General features: G+C 40.0%; 2 protein-coding genes across 4 annotated transcripts in view; one reads left to right on the top strand and one right to left on the bottom strand.

Annotated features, from left to right (window-relative positions):
- Window positions 1–7,350, bottom strand: part of syn2b (synapsin IIb) — a 58,735-nt gene extending 51,385 nt beyond the window's left edge. For both annotated transcript variants that reach the window (XM_030777860.1, XM_030777861.1), the window contains exon 1: window positions 7,004–7,350. In XM_030777860.1, coding sequence (XP_030633720.1) covers window positions 7,004–7,350 — 347 coding nt within the window. The remainder of the gene's footprint in view (window positions 1–7,003) is intronic.
- A 5,415-nt stretch (window positions 7,351–12,765) lies between these two features.
- tamm41 (TAM41 mitochondrial translocator assembly and maintenance homolog) lies at window positions 12,766–18,467 on the top strand. Of its 2 annotated transcripts, XM_030777068.1 has the most exons (8): window positions 12,766–13,102; window positions 13,351–13,533; window positions 13,920–14,012; window positions 15,294–15,444; window positions 15,984–16,129; window positions 16,981–17,146; window positions 17,809–17,871; window positions 18,007–18,467. In XM_030777068.1, exons 1-8 carry the CDS (start codon window positions 12,965–12,967, stop codon window positions 18,081–18,083), a joined length of 1,017 nt encoding a protein of 338 aa, XP_030632928.1. In that variant the 5' UTR covers window positions 12,766–12,964; the 3' UTR covers window positions 18,084–18,467. The 2 variants fall into 2 exon arrangements, with proteins under 2 accessions (XP_030632928.1, XP_030632929.1); XM_030777069.1 differs by lacking the exon at window positions 17,809–17,871.
- Window positions 18,468–19,890: the final 1,423 nt, after the last annotated feature.

The following is a 19,890-nucleotide window of genomic DNA, read 5'->3' as shown; positions in this document are numbered from 1 at the left end:
TTTACCTCAGACGCAACTGCAGTGGCTGTTCGTGTGAAGTGGGGAGGAGTTCCATTTATTAAGGCATCAGAATAAGCATAATGCTCCAAACCCAAATGATTCCTCACACAAAAACCCAATTGGGGAGAAGAGTACATGCTATTTTTTTTTTCAGATGTATTTCACAAATAAAAGTGTAATGAATAGTGTTATATAGAGTCTGCAAAATCTTTGTGTTCTCTTCACAGGGGTGAGCGAAATAACGGAAATGCCAAAAAAAAAATTTAGAGTTCTAGTGCTTAATAAGAAACTAGACCATCTCTTGTTTTTACAACAGCTTTAATCCTTCTTGGAATGAACTTATATAGGTTTTAAAGTGTCTCTGGTGGGAAACTGCTGCACTCTTCCAAGAAGGAAAGCCTCCAGTGCGTTGAGAGATGAAGGAAGTTGAAATTCACTCTGTATCCTGTTCCACAGAACTTCCCATTAACTTTCAATTCTTGTTAGATCTGGTGACTAGGAAGGCAATGGAGGGTATTTGAATTGATCATGTATCCGTGAAACCTCTCTGGATTCCGTTTCTCAGTGTGTAAGGGAGCATTATCATCATGGAATATGGGAAGATATTGTGGAGTACGTGCTTGCACCACAGGCTGCACTTGACTTGCTAAAGCGGCTTCAGATCTCTTGGTGATATTCTAAAAACCTAAGATATGACTGTTTGGACCATACTACTTTTTCTCACATCTCAGGAGTCTAGGAATTGACCTCATTACACAAAACAGTGTGTTTTTCATGTCGGGTCTAAATGGCAGCCTTTCCATAAAAAGCAGTCATGCAAAGCGTACAATGTACAGCTTTTGTTAAGGATGGGTCCCAGAGGGAAACATTCAAATCTGTGCTCATTTTTAAGGCTGACACTTTGTCTATATGTGTGTGTGTGTGTGTGTTTGAGTGTCTATACCTTTACTGTCCATATGTCCTTGGTGGTGAGCTTAAAGCTGTGGCTTTTATTGGTTGTCCTTGTTTGGGGCATATATTGTCATTATTTTCAATGCCGTTCTCCTTATCATATTAAATTATTTTGCAGTTTTTGTGACAGGCACATGTGTAATTCAGGCACTCACCATTTGGTCTCTAGTTAGACTTGTAATTTTGGTTCAGCACCTCACATATTGAAGTGCTGATTGTCACAAATTGAAGTGTTGATTAATTAGCATTCAAATGAATATGACTCACCTGTGTGGCTGCTTTTGTTATCGTGATTCAGTTACTTTAAAATTCAAGTCCTTTGGAAATGCTACATGAAAGCAATAAGATATTATTGCTTATATTAATTTCCATATCTACAAATGCACACGCACACACACACACACCCACACACACATGAGAGAGAGACAGAGAGAGAGAGAGATTTTATATTTGTTGTACAATATGAAACTTTTTAAAGACCATCCTGACAGAATCCAAACTGATGAACAATACATGTTAATATTTGATCTGATTCTGATTTTTTTTTAAACAACATTTGTTATCTTTAGTTACGAAAGTCCTGTGGCTTAGCCTCGTATGCAAGGGTAAGGGAAATAGGGTTGCCATGTTGCACTGCCCAAACAACGTCTTCCTCAAGAGCTTAACCACAGCAGTCAGAAGAGCAGGAAAATCAGGATCTGCAGACCACATCTACTAAACCAGTGTTCTCAGACCATATGTACTAAACCAGTGTTCTCAGACCATATGTACAAAACCAGTGCTCTCAGACCATATCTACTAAACCAGTGCTCTCAGACCATATGTACTAAACCAATGTTCTCAGACCACATCTACTAAACCAGTGCTCTCAGACCATATGTACTAAACCAGTGTTCTCAGACCATATGTACTAAACCAGTGTTCTCAGACCATATGTACTAAACCAATGTTCTCAGACCATATGTACTAAACCAGTGCTCTCAGACCATATGTACTAAACCAATGTTCTCAGACCACATCTACTAAACCAGTGCTCTCAGACCATATGTACTAAACCAGTGTTCTCAGACCACATCTACTAAACCAATGTTCTCAGACCATATGTACTAAACCAATGTTCTCAGACCATATGTACTAAACCAGTGTTCTCAGACCATATGTACTAAACCAATGTTCTCAGACCATATGTACTAAACCAGTGTTCTCAGACCATATGTACTAAACCAATGTTCTCAGACCATATGTACTAAACCTGTGTTCTCAGACCATATGTACTAAACCAATGTTCTCAGACCGTATGTACTAAACCAATGTTCTCAGGTTCCTCAACTGGGACTTGAAACCAGCAGTTACCTACTGCCTGGTGTGAAATCCTGTAATACTGGACCATGCAATTTGCTCGCTGTTATTGTTTATTTTCTTATGGCTCGATATTTCAAGAGGCTCGCGGTGATTAGTTTTGCATTATTTTTCGTTGCTTTAGGAAATTGGCAAGATGAAAAGAGATGTGTGTAGGTGGCCAACGATTCATTTTCTTCTGCTCTCTCTCGCTCAAACAAAGTTATCCATTAAGCTTAAGCTAGAAGCTGTTTATGGCAGGTCGTTCATCAGCAGTGGCAGAGTCATTGCATCAGTGGGCATTGATGCAAGGCCTGTCCTCTGAAACTGCTGAGATCTGGACAGCAAGGAGACTATGAGAAAGCATCATACACGTCGTAAGTGATAGGAGAATTAATCCTTCATTAGATCCTTCAAACTTAATCATGTACAAGTCTTCACAGTTTTTTTTTTTTTTTTTTTAAGGCAGAGACAGATTTGTCTGTTGCTTGCTCATGCAAAGAGAAGAAACTATAAAGAATATTAAATCTTCATCCATTCATGGAAAATTTATGCTCTTCGTAGTTTACATGCTGCGTGCACTGTTGAGCAGTGAAAGAACAGGCAATGCACTGTGGGTAATGCACTGAAGATGCATATAAAAGTAATAGGAATGACAGTGTGGCCTAGTGTTGCACTGGGATGACAACATGACAGACAACATGATATTGTCACTGAGTTGAGGAAAAGTGTACATGACTCACAGTTTGATTGTGTTTGCTGCTGCTAAGATGTAGCCTGATATACAGCCTTTGGCTTTGGGTTTCCCTATCTGCCAATGAAGCAGATATCAGATGCCTGTTTCATATCTGATATTATTTAGCTGTCAAATAATGCCAATTAACCTCTTTTTGGAAGAATCTGCAACATGACATTGCAGTGTCTCTTTTTGACATTAATCATTTTAAAAGTCTAGCTTTTTTTGGTAGACTATCACAGCGCAGCAGGATTGATGCTGCTACTGAATAGCAGGTTTAATGCTGCATACAAAATCTTGTATTAGACATGGCCTGCTCTGTTATTTGTCAAATAACTAAATGTTTTGTTTCAGTTTTCCTGTATCCTTAGAATTACCGCATATAATTGTCTGTACACATAAAAAAAATACATTGGGAATTATGTAGTCTGTTAGAACAATGCAACAATCTATATCTGTGTATCTAAATGGGCTATACAAGTAGATGTCATGTCTTGATGAGGTCTCAGCTGTTTTGCCCTCCAGCAGAGTTTAAAATCTTAGATTTAAATTCAGACGGAAGCATGTCAGAGAGAGTGAGTGCTTTATCCATGTCATGGTGGAAAAACAGACTAACTGCTGAAAAGATTTTTCATTTTTGTAATCCTCCTAACGTGAATAAAATGTAGACAGATTTAAGCTGTTTGTTTGTTTGTTTTATTTCACCTTGGCAAAACTGGCTTTAATTATGCCCCAAAGACAAAGTTACACCCAAGTCTGACATTGAAAAACACTCCCAAGAGCAATATGAGACTGCAGTGTCACATTACTGTAATGGTTTTACGGCTCTAGCCCGAAACACAACTCACAGGATATTAAGCATAAATCTAATACATGAGGTTAATAAATTAGGTTAATTATTTGAGATGTCAAGGTAATGTTGTCAAATAATGTCAACGGGATATGACAAAATTCATCTCCTTTATCCTCAGCATTCTCCAATTCATTAAAACTGTCTACACAAAGCCAGAATTTCCATTCTTCTACCAACCTTCAATTACCTAGATTGTTTGTACACATTATTGACGAGCCAATTCTGTTGCCAGATTCTATATCCTGTGCTGTAATTGACCAGAGTAATGAAAAACCTCAGATTAGGTAAGATTTACCCAAAGCTCCAATATGATTTGAATGCTCATAGATCATATACAATTACAGCATTGCTTCTTTCAGTCAGATCATTTAAATTTTTCTAAGAACTCGGTGCTACAATTCTTCTCTAAGTCATTTCAAGAAAAAAAAAAAAAGGCACATTTTTGCTGCAATTCTTGACCAACCAGAGCTGCTGTTTACTTTACTGACCATAGAGTCTTGTTGATTGCTAAACTGGGGATTGGGGCATATGGTGACTGAGTTTGTGTTCTTTTGAAGAGGGATGCAGGTCAGATATGATTGAATTACAGAGAATAACGGCAGCGATGAGGGATATATATTCCACCTCCCCATCTGCACTCAGCCTGAATGGCAAGTCAGTGTGATAAGGATACACGTAAACAGACGACATGAGAAGGACAGTCTATCCACGCATCTATTCATGGACGAAACCTGCTCTCACACATACGCACACACAGCAACACAGCCCTGCACAAAAATGTTAAAACGTAGAACAAACTGGAGATATACACTGTTCAACATGCCCTTTAGACCACAGAAGAAAAAAGATTTGCACTATCACACGCCCTCACACATAGTGCAGATGCAACCCTGGAGGTAAATGTGGTGAATCATTGCGTTCCTTTTCATTACTTCATCACATGACTTTCTCGTTGTGCTCTTCCGCCTGTGAATCTGCATCAGGGAGTTAGTCAAGGGCAAAGGGAGAGAGCTGGAAAAATAAAATCTCATCCCTAAAAGCACCGCACTGAACACCTTTAAGATACGCACCAAGATTTCAGTCTCCTTCAACCGGCTTAAGTTACATAACACAGATATTCGGCATAAGTGTAGCTTTCTTTGGCTTCTCTTTAGCTCATTCTAGCAGTTATATAAATGCTTAGGAGTCTTGGCTTGTGGAGTCCAGAATAAGTCACCTCAGTCTAAGATGGAAAAGGACACACACACACAAAAAAAAAACCTCAGCAAATAAGAGGAAGCGTTGCTTTGATGAGCAAGCAGGCTTTTGTTAAACAATGCTGATGATACTTTTTGCAAAGAGCAGGACACGGCACATTACGCGACAAATGTGTTTCTCAGACGGTTATGTAAGCCTCTGTTAGTGGCCCTCACACACACAGGGTGATTCACAAGAAGGGAACTGAAAATATCGTGATAAATCAGCTGCAGTAATCAGATACCGACAGCCATTTAAGTCGTCAGATGGTGCTTCAGGATCCTCAGTTTAAATATTCTGAGCTCTGTGAGGCAGTAACGTAAAATGCCCAGATAGAAAATATGCTGATGGGCCCTGAGGACTTGAGAGTTTACACTCTAAGCTATGTCAGAGAATAAAATAAGGCGGGAGTGATCAGACTCCCTCTGCTCATCATTACCCAGAATTCAGTATTCTGGATTTATACCACACAGCCAAGCTTTGTACCATTACCTCACCAGTGTGCTATCAGTGGTCCTGCCGATCCAATGTGCTGATAAGGAGTTCTTCCCCTGAGAGTATGCGTCGCAAGGCGCATCTATGTAATACTTCAACGTGCATGAGGAAACCAAATTTAAATATTTATTTTAAAGATGCCCAAAGTATGAAAAAATGTGTTGCTAAATACTGGAACTTTTTTTTTTTTGCATTATGTGCACCCTTTAGCCAAGTCTCAGAGATAAGAAACACATTTAGTCCCAGATTAAACTGAACTAGTTTTAATCCTTGGCTAGGAATATGAATAAGAATATGAAAAATGATGCCAGTGCCTAGATTTTGAAATTAACCAATGCGTTGACCATATCCATTTGTTTAACTTATCTTCTCTAATGCTCTGCCCTATGTCCTTTAAAAAAAAAAAAAACGAGATTCATGTAAAAAGGCAGTTGGCTCCATTTGCTTAGAATGCAGCCTGTCTACCTCAAAGTACTGTTATAAAATATTCATGATTGTGTGCTTCCTACGGAGATGTGTAATTTCTCTAATACAACCTGTCTAGAGATGGTGTAATGTAAAGCTTGTTGAATAATTATCTCATTCAGTGCTTTCTGCTTAATGACCTGAGCTCATTATTGTTAAGCCAGGGATTTGAACCAATCGTTTCAATTCGTCAGGTGACCCTGGATGGAGGCATATTTTCTCAAATGGAAAAGGCTGGCATGGTATCACAGCATAGCAACTAGGGTTACAAGTGAAGGAATTTTCCCAATCATCCATTCTCATTAGACCAGCCATACTCTTTCAGAACCCAGGGACTGCTAACCCAGTTTGTTATTTGACACTATGAGAGATGATAGCAAACGTGACAAAATGCCAATCCCAAGACAGCATCTGATCTCAGAGAATGCACTCTTCAACCCCTCACCACTGCAGTGACAGCATGATCACATCACGTGGTGAATGTTCATTCAGTGGGGATAGAATCTCCAGCTCATGCGTGGATTCCACAGACAAACGTTTCAGAAGCCATTTTCAAGCAAAAGACAATTTAAAAGCAGAGAGTGTGATGTGGAAAGTTGGCTCAATGCTATTTAGTCTTTATATGCACCTACAACAAACTGATTTGCAAGCATGCTTCATTCACCACTCTTGTAAAATCCAGTCAAACAATGCTTCAACGGCATCAAGAAAAATGATTTTGGGTTGCTGTCCAAGGTACCAAACCTTAGTACTGTTTACAACTGGAAAAGAGAACCCCTCATCTCCATACATTCACAAAACGCATGGCTCTTTACTACATAAGCAAAGACACAAACAAACAAACAAACAAAATGAAGTCCAAAAGCAGAGAACAGTTCCACATGCATGTGAATCAGAGGTGCAGAAATTCAAACTCTCTACGGACTCACCATTCATGTTGAGGCTCATCAATAACCAGGAGGATCTTGAACTTCTTTTGAACAGGTACGGGGGTCTGTTCCACGAGGCCAGCTGAGGCAGCTGTTTGCTTCACCACGTTGGTGATGGAGCTAAAGAAGCCAGTTCCACTGGATTGGGCTGGCTGGGGTCTGCGCTCGGGCGCTGGAGAGGCAGAGGGGGACTTGGCCGGTCCCGAGGCTGGACCCTGAGGACCGGCCGTGGCCGCTGTGGGAGGCGGAGGTGGAGGGGGGTCCGGCCTCTGGAGGTCTGTCATGTAGCCATTGGGTAGGTTGGCAATGAAGCTGCTGTCGGACAGGCGTCGGCGGAGGAAGTTCATGGCTTTGATTGGTGTGAGTGAAGCTCAGTGAAGATATATACCGTCAGCTCAGCCGCTGGCCAATAGTTGGAGGCTACAAGAAGGCTGGGTGTTCTGCTGAGGGACTGATCCGGTCTCTGTTAAACAGCTTTCCAAAAACACTGGATTTGAGCGTACCTTACGGTTCCTTGTCAGGCTTCACCTTTGCTTCCACAGGGTTGTGAGTGTGTGTGCGTGCGTGTACGGGGCTGCTCCTGTTCGGTGTGTCGTGAGCACTTTCTCCTTCCTGCTTTTCCTGTCCGCCTGCACTCCAACAGCCTGAATGCCTGCTGGAGATGCTTTGCTCTCTGCCTGTGTCTTCTCTCTCCCTCACTCACACGCTCTGTCTCTCCCCCTCCCCCTCTCCACTCACTCTCTGCCTACATCACAAGCTACGTGGCTCTGTCGTACTGCAGACGGCAAAGGGGTTTCCAATGAATACGCATATACTAAGGGAGACCTCCTCCTCTACAGTGGTATCCCTCCTTCTCTCCCCCTTTTCCCTCCCTTCCTTTATTTTCTCAGGGTGACCTCCACACTGTCCTGACTATGCTGAGATTGGCAGATGGACAGCAGGAAAATTAAAGGGCCTGCAGTTGAGAGACAGACGTCAGCAAAGCACTCAGGGGGACTGCTAAAGCTCCTCCTCCTCACGGTGGTCCAGTAGTTACAAATGTGAAAAGACAATTGCAGCAGCATTAGAAATAACTCAGTGAATGAATGCAATGAAACCTTCAGTGCATTTTGTAATACCGCCAGGAGTAATTAGGATGATGAGGAGACAGTCAATATTTTGACTGACCTTGTCAAAGGTGACTGCAAACTGGGAAGCTTTCTCCTACAGCATGTTTTTCATTCTGTCAGCAAAATACCGACAAAATACAAAAATATTGCCTTGGGGAATGATATTATTTAAGTTCTGTAGACATTTTCAATTTCACTTTATTCTGTAGAGCCCTTAATTAAACTCTCTCTCAAAAAACAACCCAAGCATAACAGAAGTGAGGGCTTTTTTTAGGAGCTCAGTGTGTGAATGGGTAGAAAAAAACACTGTCAAATTCAATGAAATGCATACATTTAGTGGACACTTATTGGGTACATCCAGCTCATGCTAGGTGGACCTCGCTTCACCTCCAGAGCAGTCACTCGGGGCCTGAATTCTACAAGGTGTCATAAATAGTCCAGAGGGATGTTGGTCCATGCTGACTTGATAGCAGCGCAGTTACTACAGATTGCCTGGTAGTACATTCATGCTGTGAACAGACCATTCTATATCTTTCAGTGATGCTCTTTTGAGTTAAAGTCTGGGAATTGCACAGGCCACTCTAGGTACGGGAATTCACTTTCATATTCTTGGAATCATTCTAAGACGATACATGTTTTGCGACATGGCACATTATAATGCTGTCAGTATTTATGTGATCATGGGCACACTGCATTCAGGAAAGGAAGCACATGGTTTGCAGCTGTGTTCAAACATCACTCAGTCACTATCTAGGGGCCTAATGTGTACCAGGAAACTTCCCCCAATCATTATACCATTGCCTCTAATCTGCAGGATGGGTCCATGGACTCATGTTCATCAATATGACACCACAGGAATCCAGACTGTTGGACCAGGTGATGTGCTTTTTGTCTTCAGATGTATGGTGTTAGTAATTATGTGCCTCCTGTGGTTACTTCTTCTTGTTTTCCGCTGACCGGAATGGAAACCAGTGTGGCTACAACCCATCTGCGACAATGACTGATGAGTTGTGCATTCAGAGGTCTGATTGTTTTACACCTGCGTTACTTGTCTTTTCGCGATCAATATGTTTGCCTGCATGATTCTTGACATTCTGCTTTGACCTCTCCAAACAACACGCTGTTTCACTCAAGGGACTGTTACAGAGTGGGATTTTGTTTGGTGCAACATTCATGTTAAACCCTAGATACTGCAGTGTAAAAACAGCCAGAAGCATAGCCATTTTTGAGATAATGGAACCAGCATGCCTAACACTGACAATTTGTAGTCAAACAATACTGTATCCCTCATTTACAGTCTACTTAATGTAGCAAGCCACACCCATGTGACACACTGTCCTAAGGAGAAATCCATTTCCATGAGCTGGGTGGTGTACCTAATACATTAGCCACTTGGTGTAAATACCTAACAGTTCCATTTCAGAGCAAAACTAAACCATTCTGGATGAAATCCAACATTAAAAAATTCCCTTCAGTGGTTGAGAGCGGTGATGTAGCACTGACTAAACTTCAAGGCAACATTTACTGTGAACTGTAAATTTGTCCAGCAAAATTGTAAAAGCGAAACTGTCTGGCCAATATAATTACACACCCCTATTGGAAGAGAGTCCCTTGTAATATATCATTTCAAGCCTCAATATTTTATATTGGACTTAGAATGAAATAAGTCTCTCCTTGCCAGCCGCAAGCCATAATTCTCCTTAACTAAAGTACAACAGGGAGAGGCTGTTTAAGATTGTGCTCCTTCAGCACTGTTTTAGAATAGCCAATAGATAGGGCAAGATTTTGAGGAAGAATGTTTTTCCTCCAAAGTTGCCCGTTGCCTGAGGTACATGGATCATGACTGCAGTGATAGTCAAACAGGAAAGCAGTGTAACTGTACAGAGACAATACGCCAACCTAGCACTGCCTCACCTGAAAATGTTGAAGAGCCATATTCTGCCCTGCCGATATATATATTTATTAGAGGTTTTACATCTAATTTTAGATGGAGTAATTTTATTTTCTTCTGAATAAAAAGGTATGCATAAGGTATTGCATAAACACGTGTTTGCACTGAGCCCACTTATGATTCAATTCTCCTATCTAAATTAGCTTAGGAAAAAGAACATATTAGTAGTCTTTGCATTTTAGGAATTGGCATAATACGCACTTCTACTTATTTCTCAGTGAATAAAATTTTAAGTGACTTCGAGACACATGAATTGCTCGAGTTGAATGCACGTTAGCATGCTAAACCATGGGAATTACCTGAAATGCTCGAATTTTACTTTCAGGGTTGACCTAGCTGCTCATTTGAAGTTATGTTTCAACATTGTGATGACTAAAGCTAACATACTGATGAGTTCGAAGTACATCAACAGAACAAATATTTTCCCAAAAACCAAAGTAATAATATTTTTATCTTAAACTCAAAGTTAAGTCCGTTGTGATGAAAATGCATGCATTCTCTCTGTAACAAATTAGCCAATGAGAGAGGCCTCATGTTGGAGACATAGGGCTGGCACTGTACACTGTTGGAGGTGAAAGACGTGCTGCTGACTGGGTCAGAACGAGCTGAAAAATACAATCATAATATGGCTGTATCAGCAGAGGTAAGGAAGAGTGAGAACAGTCAAGCTGAAGCCTCGTCGTGAGTCACAGCTGCGACAGTGCTGACACGCTAAGCCCATCCTGCCCTAAATGTTTCATGGCTTGACAAAAATAGCGTGACAGCATGCCCCGTTGTGCCAAGACGACAAAAGACGCGTCAGCGATGTCTGAACAAACCTGATGCTCTTAGCAGCTAAGAAAGATATGACTGATCATACAGAAAACCCACTCTAAAAGGAATCAGTTTATACAGTGTTTTCCTAAAAATGTGTCTACCACAATCTAGAATACCTTTATTATGAATTTATAAGATTTGCTCCTCATTTTAAATGGTGATTAACAAAACCTGAACCTAGTTACAATTCAGTGGTATGTATCTGTCTTGACTGAGTGTTTTGAAGTTAAACAGGAGTCTCAGGTGCTTTAGAAATCAGCAGGGGTCAGGAATGATTGAAGGGTGCAGTCATGCACAGATGTGACAGAGAAGACGTTTTATTAAAGAAAATTCATAACCACCTATAAATGCCGGTTTTGAACCCGACATAGATCAAAGCCAAAGAGGAACACTATAGTCCTGTCGATGCAATATTTTAAACTATCTGAATCATTGATATTTAATGGAATAGATCAAGCAATGTGACATCTCCGTGTTCCTGCCAGTTTCAAATAGCATAGTAAGTGCATCTACCTTGCTCTGAAATATATCTAATCGAAAAAGCCTGAAACGACGTGTACTTTGTAGCACGCAAGGCAACATTAAGAATGACTGGAGTGAAATGATCCAGTTACAGTGGATGCCTTAAACATTATTCTGAATAAACAGCAGCTGGATCACCATGGCAACATCTTCGAAAGAGCAGGAGGCCAGCTTTGGCGTTATGTTGCTTATGAAGAACTTGTATCCGTGGCTTCCCCTAAGCCTCAACAACTGCCGAGCTCCTCTGCTTTTCCCATCTGTCCCGGCTAAGTGGTATTTCACCATAAATTTGATTTTGGTAACACCTCTTAGTGTAATTAATCTCTCTCTCTCTCTCAAATGAGAGAAGCGAGCAGCGGTTTACAGAAACGAGCAGCGGTTCTGTAAATAGGCTATCTAATGCTTCTAAAATTTCGACTGGAGTGCCCGAAGTGTGCCAAGCTATTCCCTTTATCGGTTGTGCTGGATAATTAGAAAATCGAATTTCCCCTATGTCATCACAGCCACTTTTTGATCAGAAGGAAATTGTATTCTATAGCATTTCACTGAATATGCAACAGAAATATAGAATTGTGCATGTGTTTAACTGAACTATATGTGAGGTTTTGGTGCCCCCAAGTGATAGCTCCTTGGAATTGTTTCTTAATATAAATCCATCATAGATTATTAATTCGATAATCAAAGAATTGATTGTTACTCGGTTTTTGGAATCCGTTGGTTTATTTAAATTGCTAGCTGTGACTGAAGAACAAAGTCGTTGAGGTGCTTTATCCGTTCAATGTGCGGTTATACGTCAGCTAGCACGGCGTTCACAATTGCAGAACGTCGCCGTTCAGGGAAATGGGACAAATATCTTACGAGTATGAAATTGTCCTGACATAAAGCATAATGCATATGATCAATCTCTATTCGGGAAAAGTATGAACACCTGGCGCTCTTTCAGTTGACTGGTGGTTGTTGACAGTGATGCACGTGAACCCCTCAGAGTATTTCTGTATTTGCATCCTACGTTTGGTGTTAATTTAAAAGGATACTGATGTAACACTGCCAAATGGTGGCACCATAGAGTTGTATCATAGGATAGACTTTTGTGTATAAGGTAGTCAACAGTTTTGCACTTGTAGTGTTTCCGCCAATGCGCTAGATGGCATCTCAGATACTGAGGACAAATATTGACTTACTGTGTTTCGTGTGTGTTGGGGGTGAGGATGCCAACTAGCTGTGGCTGCTAACCATTCACATACAACACGGGTAGAAGTACACCACTGATTTATTTTTCAAATAGGTGTCTAGCAAGTTCATGTTAAGAAGCATATAGTCGTTCAAAATAATTTTACGTTAATAATAAGCTGTTAATGCAATGACCGGCGAAATACTGAAGACACTTTAGCTCATGGCTGTTGACTTTACCCCAGATCATAAGTAGTGTCGCCCTATCATATAGGTCAGTAAAACCACGCCGACTTGACTGTTTATCGGATGGGTATGGCGTAAAGGTTGGTTTCTAGCAGAGTATTACATGAGTAGTTTAGTTGGAAAATTGTGTTTTGCGCTATTTTAGCCATGACACTGCCGGCTTTACAAAACACAAGTGTGTTTTATCGGCGAATTCTGTCACAGTTTCCCCAAGACATTAGCTTGGCTTTTGCATATGGATCTGGTGTATTTAAGCAATCTGGAACGACCCAAGGTCAGATGGGGGTAAGATAAATATGCCGTTTCTGTTGTAATATTCACTACGTTTGTAATATTCCTACATAAGTATCTTCCAAATAAACAAAGTGATAACGGATTGAGTATATGCGGTGGAGACAAAAAAACAGCATTGTTACCTGCAAGTAACAAGTACCTCTTCGCTGTCACAACTTTTGTGTATAGTCCCTTTACTGTGTCCGTTATATTATGTTCATCAGATTTTATTCTTCTGATTTGTTCTTTTTCTGTCCCAGAAAAACATGGTGGACTTTGTGTTTGCTGTAGATGACCCGGTCACTTGGCACACAATGAACTTGATAGAAAACAGGAAACATTACTCTTTCCTTAAATACCTGGGGCCCAAGCAGATCAGCAACATTCAGAATGAGCATGGTGCTGGAGTGTACTTCAATACCTTAATACCAGCTGATGGAAGGGTAAAACAATTTCTGTGTGTTTAGCTGGAAAGACATGCAGATCAAATCATGGTTCTTGCATTGATGATACAGCGTAATGTAACAGTTTTAGTTTGCCCTCAGATTACATCTCTATTTCTCTGTTTTCTCATGTGTACTTAAAGAGTGCTGGCACAGCACAAATGAATGTAAAAAAGTGCTGTAAAATGAGGACCAATAGATTGGCTCGTGCTGTTACGATAGACTTTCTTTAGATTTACGGTCACATGGAACATAAGCACGCTTGCACTCTGCCATTGTTGGATAGCAGTGTGGAGTACAAATGCTCTTTGTATAGTGCACAACACAAGGTCAACTTAAGTTTACCTTATTCTTCCTAAGCCGTGTAATCATTCTTTTGTTTACAGTTGATCAAATATGGTGTCATAAGCACAGATACCTTGGTTGATGACTTACTTCACTGGAAGACCTTGTACATTGCTGGCAGATTGCACAAACCAGTAAGTTTTATATCCTGTTGACATGCTATGTTCTATGTGCCAAACCTTTGATGCAAGTTGGTAAAGTTAACAACTATGGATATAGTATTGAAACTGCATTCTGACATACGTGTGCACCATATAAAATAAGTTATACAATGCAAATGCAAATGAGGACAGGTATACAGAATGATAGTTTCAGACAAGATACTGCTGACTTCAAGGTTAAAAAGACTCTCACAAAAACAATACAGTCTGATCACTTTGGATTGGGCATGGATCTGGAACTCATTACAAGGTATATTATGGTTTTAAAGTCATGTGTAAATGACTAAAATATGCTGTCGTACTGTCCTGATATAAATATATTTTACTGTTTTGGGAGTTTCATCCTAATTAATTTACACTACTCTATATTTACTTTAATTAGTTCATAAATGCAACACAATAAAATCATTACGCTTTAAGCATGATCAGAGCACATTGTCCTCCAAATTCACAACTTTTAAGTGTATATCCATTATCGTGATCTAGGGTATCATTTATAAAACTTGTGACAGTTCAGAAAAATACCTAGACTTTGAATCCTGCAGATCCTGCTGATATTTATAAAAGTTGATATTGAAATTAAGCTTATACTTATGTGAACTATAGACCACATGCATGCACTTCTCCTTGTGGTTGAAACTGAGAAAGTCACACAGTAAAGTGTTACACCCAGACTAAGGAATGACTTGTGGCAACATCTTGGCCAATTAATTTGTGATTAATTATCAGTGAATACAAAAATGAATTTGGCAACGGAGTAACTTACTATTATTATTTTTTAAAAGCAGTGATAATCACACCATGGTTAGACATTAAATTAAATTATGCTTCTCGGTGAAAGTTATTACACAGAGTATGTACTCTTAGGGGAAGATACATGCATTTGCATGGTGAGTGCATGATGAATGAACATGGTATATTTTACACTACTGGAAGATACGAGCCTAGGGTCATGGAGTGTACTTACTTACTCATGCATGCTTACTTCTGGCCTATTGACCTTATGAGTAAGAAAAAACTTTGTCGAGGCTGACCTGGACACAGGGAACTTTCAAACGAGATAGTGAACTTCTCAGGAATACCCTCACTCTTCTCCATTGCACTTGTCATTTCAGTCTGAGTTCTTCAATCATATGCGCTTGACTGGAACATAACTGTGGCCACACTGCTGTGTCCACACTTGACTGTGACATCAGCCATACCTCACATCTTATTGTGACGACGCATAATCAGTGAGTGATGTGTTTCCATTAGGTGCGCATCCTCCTGCAGAGTGATAACGGGAAACTGAGGGCTGCTTTAGTCGGGAACCTGAAGAGCGCAGTCACAGCGTCGTTCCTCATGCTTCCAGAGAGCTTCTCTGAGGAGGATCTCTTCCTCCAAATCGCAGGGCTCTCCTACTCTGGTGAATAGGCAATAGGCCTCCATAGGGGTTTACTTTTTGTTGTTCTGACCAGGCTAACTACTCACTGCTTAGTCTTCTCTCAACATGTAAATCAAATTTTTCTTGGCGACCAGATAATATAGACTACATGGTGCTGACAACATTTTTCCCCTCACAGTTGACATCACATTCAGTAGTAACTGAAACATATTACAAAACTAACATTATAGAGGGAAGATGACCTATGGGGAGAAAAAAAGAAATCAGTATAGCAGAAATCTTGGCAATTGCTAATATTCTGGAAGGCTTTACACCTGTTATGGTAACTGTTATGGATAGGAATTCTTTGATAATGTTTGCCACATCCTGAAGTGTTAGAAACCATAAAATAGTAAACCACACATGTCCCTTTGTAATGACTAGGTGAAGATTTCTCAAGCTGAATCAAAAACATGGTTCTCAGAAGCTCATTATTTGGGTGCTAGTTGGATGAGTCAAGCGTCAAGTGAGTGCAGAGTGCCACTGTTCAGTTGTCTAACACGTGTCACTCTTGCCCCAAGGGGATTTTAGGATGGTGATTGGTGAGGACAAATCCAAGGTTTCCAACATAGTCAAGGACAACCTGCAGCACTTCCGTTCATTATACAACAGTATTCTCCAAGAGTGCCCACAGGTGGTATACAAGCCACAACAAGGAAAGTTAGAGGTGAGGCACACACACTTCATAGTCCAGCAAACCCTTACTATTTCATAGCTGTGCACTGGCTGTTCCTTACGCTAGATTTTTATGTCTTCCATTTCACATGTTTGCAGAATCACTTTTAAGTAGCACTTGTTACGACTTAGAGTATTTTTGTTGCTTTTTTCAGTAAAACAGCATTGGACTCCTGTAATGTAAAGGTTAATTGTCCTTTAACACTGTGGAGGCAGTATAATTACTGGATCTGTTTAAACAAGCTTAAAATGTTATGACACAAAGAGTATGGCAGTATAAATCGATGAAGAAAAGAAGGTGTCGACTCACTTTCTCCACGGCAAGTATTTGGCAGGGGTGTGGTTGTCCGGGCTTACAGCTCATTTGAGGGTTTTTGCTGCCGGCAACACTGCTACTAGGTTTTAAGTCTTCATGTCTCGGAAAATTCTTCCCACTTTTATCACACCCTGACAATGTCCGATGAAATGAAAGAAAAAAAACCTTTTACAGTAAAGACCTGTTTCTGCAGTTAAACATCTCCTCAATCATTGTTTATCTATCTAAATATTTATAACAGTTGTCTACATTAACAGAAGGTCCTGTAGCTGATTACCACCTCAAGTGTATTTTTAACCTTGAGCAGAGGAACCTTCTTCTCACCCTTTTGAAAAACTCCAGACACCACTTTCGTTTTCAGAATATTTAATTTCTTTCTGCTGCGGTCTTAATGATTGTAATGCATCCTGCACTGAAATACACATCCATTTTTTTTTTTTAAATTCTTGTGTGAACTGAACTGTGCTCTTGCCTGGAGTAGGACGAATCCATTTCACACAGGAAGTGTGCATGTGCTCTGGTTTCAGGTTGACAAAAGCCCAGAGGGTCAGTTTACTCAGCTGATGGCTCTACCCAGAACTCTACAGCAGCAGATCACACGGCTGGTGGATCCCCCCGGAAAGAACCGGGATGTGGAGGAGATATTACTGCAGGTTGCCCAGGACCCTGACTGTGGCTCAGTCGTACAGCAAGGTAGCACAGTGCTCCAACTCCAAGATTATGATACATCATTTCACATTCAAGCCCAATTTCTAGCACCTGTTGTGGATAAAACTGTAGTGAGTTTTTTGAGGCGCACACTGAAAAAGACAGACATTTAGATAACATTAAAACAATAATGGGAAGACAAACTTAACTGGACTGTTAAATGTTCTACATAGATCTGAAAATATAATGAGATGGAAAATAAACGTTTACTTGTTTTTTTTTTACCGAACTGGGCAAACCTGATTATCTGGACATGGAAAATCAAGTTTCTCTAGAAACCTCACCCAGATTGTTATGATTATGATAACTGCCACTTACCTGGAAGTATGTTTTGAGAAAGTGCAGAGTTGACTGCATTTCAGTCACAGTGACTGATTTATTAATACCCCTTATTAATACTCCTTAATACTTATCAGTAATCCTGTTACTAATACAACAGTCAACCCTGTTAATCCCAAATATTTTACTGAAATTAATTTTATTTTATGAGATATTCACTTCAGTTATTATATTTCAAAAACCACTGTCAATAAATTCATAAACCCCTGTAATGTTCTGGAAGAGAGAAAAATATCCAACCTGTGTTGTTTCTTTGTTTTCAGTGTTGCTAAGATAAAAAAAATCATGTGTTTGCTGTCACTTCACAGGTATTTCAGCAATAGTGAAAAGCTCTAGCATATCACAGAGCGCTAAGGGGATTGTCACTGCTGGTAAGGCATTGTGTCTTGTTAATATATTCCTCAGATTCCAAAGTTCAGTACTGTTTCTTTCATTCCCTTTTTAAATTTGTGATCTGAAAATATTATAAACCTGTCCAGTAGCTCACAGTGTAATTGTTTCCATAGGAATGGTGAAAACTGTCTCCTATAGTACAAAGAAGCTTCTGAAAATGTGGAGAGGCTGGAGAAGAAAGCCGTCCTGATCTGTTTTCTTTGTCTGCTTTGATTAACTCTGCTTTTTGAACAAACATTTTCCTTGTTGGTACACAATGTCTTCCCTGGTCTTTCTCAATGTTTGTTTGAAACATGCACCTCTACACTCAAACCACGTGAGGTGCCCACTCTCAAGCTAACCGAAAGCACACCAGTGTTACCATATTACCAGTAGAGTTACTGCTGGAAATAGGGTACATATTCCACCTCTGTTTGTGGTAATGACTAAAATATTTTAAGTGTTGATCTTAAAAAGTTAGAAATGTTCATTCCACATGTCAAATCCAAAGCTTGAGCCTCACAAAATGGCAAACTGGTCACATCTCCTCCACACTAAAGGGTTTGTGTGATAAGAGTTGTGTTGTGCATCTGATATTGTGTGAAAATACTATGTATTTATTAAACTGCTAATTTTATGAGATATTTGTGGACTTCTGGGTGTTTCTTTCTGTCATTAATAGTCTGCCCTGCTGTTTTACTGGTGGTTGTTCATTGCACCGTTATGATGCAGAATCAGCAAACTACACAACTTTGATAATTGATTCCAGCAATGGAATTTTTTGTGATACATCTCTCTACCATGGCTTAGATATGTTCATGGTTCTGTATGGCATATAATCACCTAGTGAGCTATTGTGCAGGACTGGGATAGTATGCATGTTTGATAACCGTCGTGCAAGTAACGTACTGTGAGAAACGAAGGCACTTTCTTCGAAAACAGTTCGTCGACGGCTTAACATTTTAATCAGCTATTCGTCAAACTAATCATTTACTTTAACACTCCAATAAAGAACTCAGTTGAATCAAAATCCCCGGGTTATATCGGCATTTCCAGGAATGCCTCCTTGCAGCCCCGATTTTTGAGTGTTTCTTCAACGATACAAGCGTAATTAAGCAAGAGTTGTACTCTGTACCATGACTTCTTTGGCGTCTGTCGTCATTTTCTTCACCCACAACAGAGCAAACCGTGTCACCTTACAGACATAAAACAGCTTCCTATTATACTATTTAAAAGGAAATACTCACTTAAAAAAATCAACTCTCCGGGAATCTGAAACATTGAAATCGTCATGATAACTCAAACTATCGTTACAACGAATGGCACCCTTACTTCAGATCAGTGGGTCTAGCAGGCCGTTGCTTGGTTAGCTCAAACCTTGGTGTCGTTACTCTGTAACTGTAAGGATACTAATGTTAAATCAGCAGTCTTCGCCATTTGAATGCATTGAATCCTACTTGATTTAAGACAAAATACGATAGTGGATTTTTTTTTTATATTACCTGTCCTTAGTGGCTCACTTTATCTAAGAAACGGACACACACACACACACACACACAAACGAACTGCAAATACAAAACTGTTCAGCAAAACTGTCGAACGGATTAACATAATTTCTGTAGAGGTTCAAATTCATATTTCAAATGCAAGGAAACCGTCGATTGTTACGAAGTACAGCATCTGTATTTGGAGACCCGCCTCCTGGCTATCCAACTAACAAAACGTGCTATTATTTTTAAAGACATTCAAAACCCGTTCATAGTACGTAAAAACTTCACAGTACCTCATGAAGGTACACCTGTCAGGATATGATGTAATTTTCAGATTTACATAATTTATGCTGATCTCATTTTGTTGCCCTTAACCAATGAGAATTCTCCACTCTCATCACCTGCTAGGAAGAGAATTCCATCATTCCAAACATTCTTCCTCTAAGCTTGCTTAGTTGCCTGCTACTACGTCCGAAGTACGCCGTGGAAGTCTGTGCATTGTCCTTACTTCTGGACTCCGCGAGTGGC

The sequence above is a fragment of the Chanos chanos genome, chromosome 6 (genome assembly GCF_902362185.1).
Source record: "Chanos chanos chromosome 6, fChaCha1.1, whole genome shotgun sequence".
NCBI lineage: Eukaryota > Metazoa > Chordata > Actinopteri > Gonorynchiformes > Chanidae > Chanos > Chanos chanos.
This window is presented reverse-complemented; position numbering and strand designations above follow the sequence as displayed.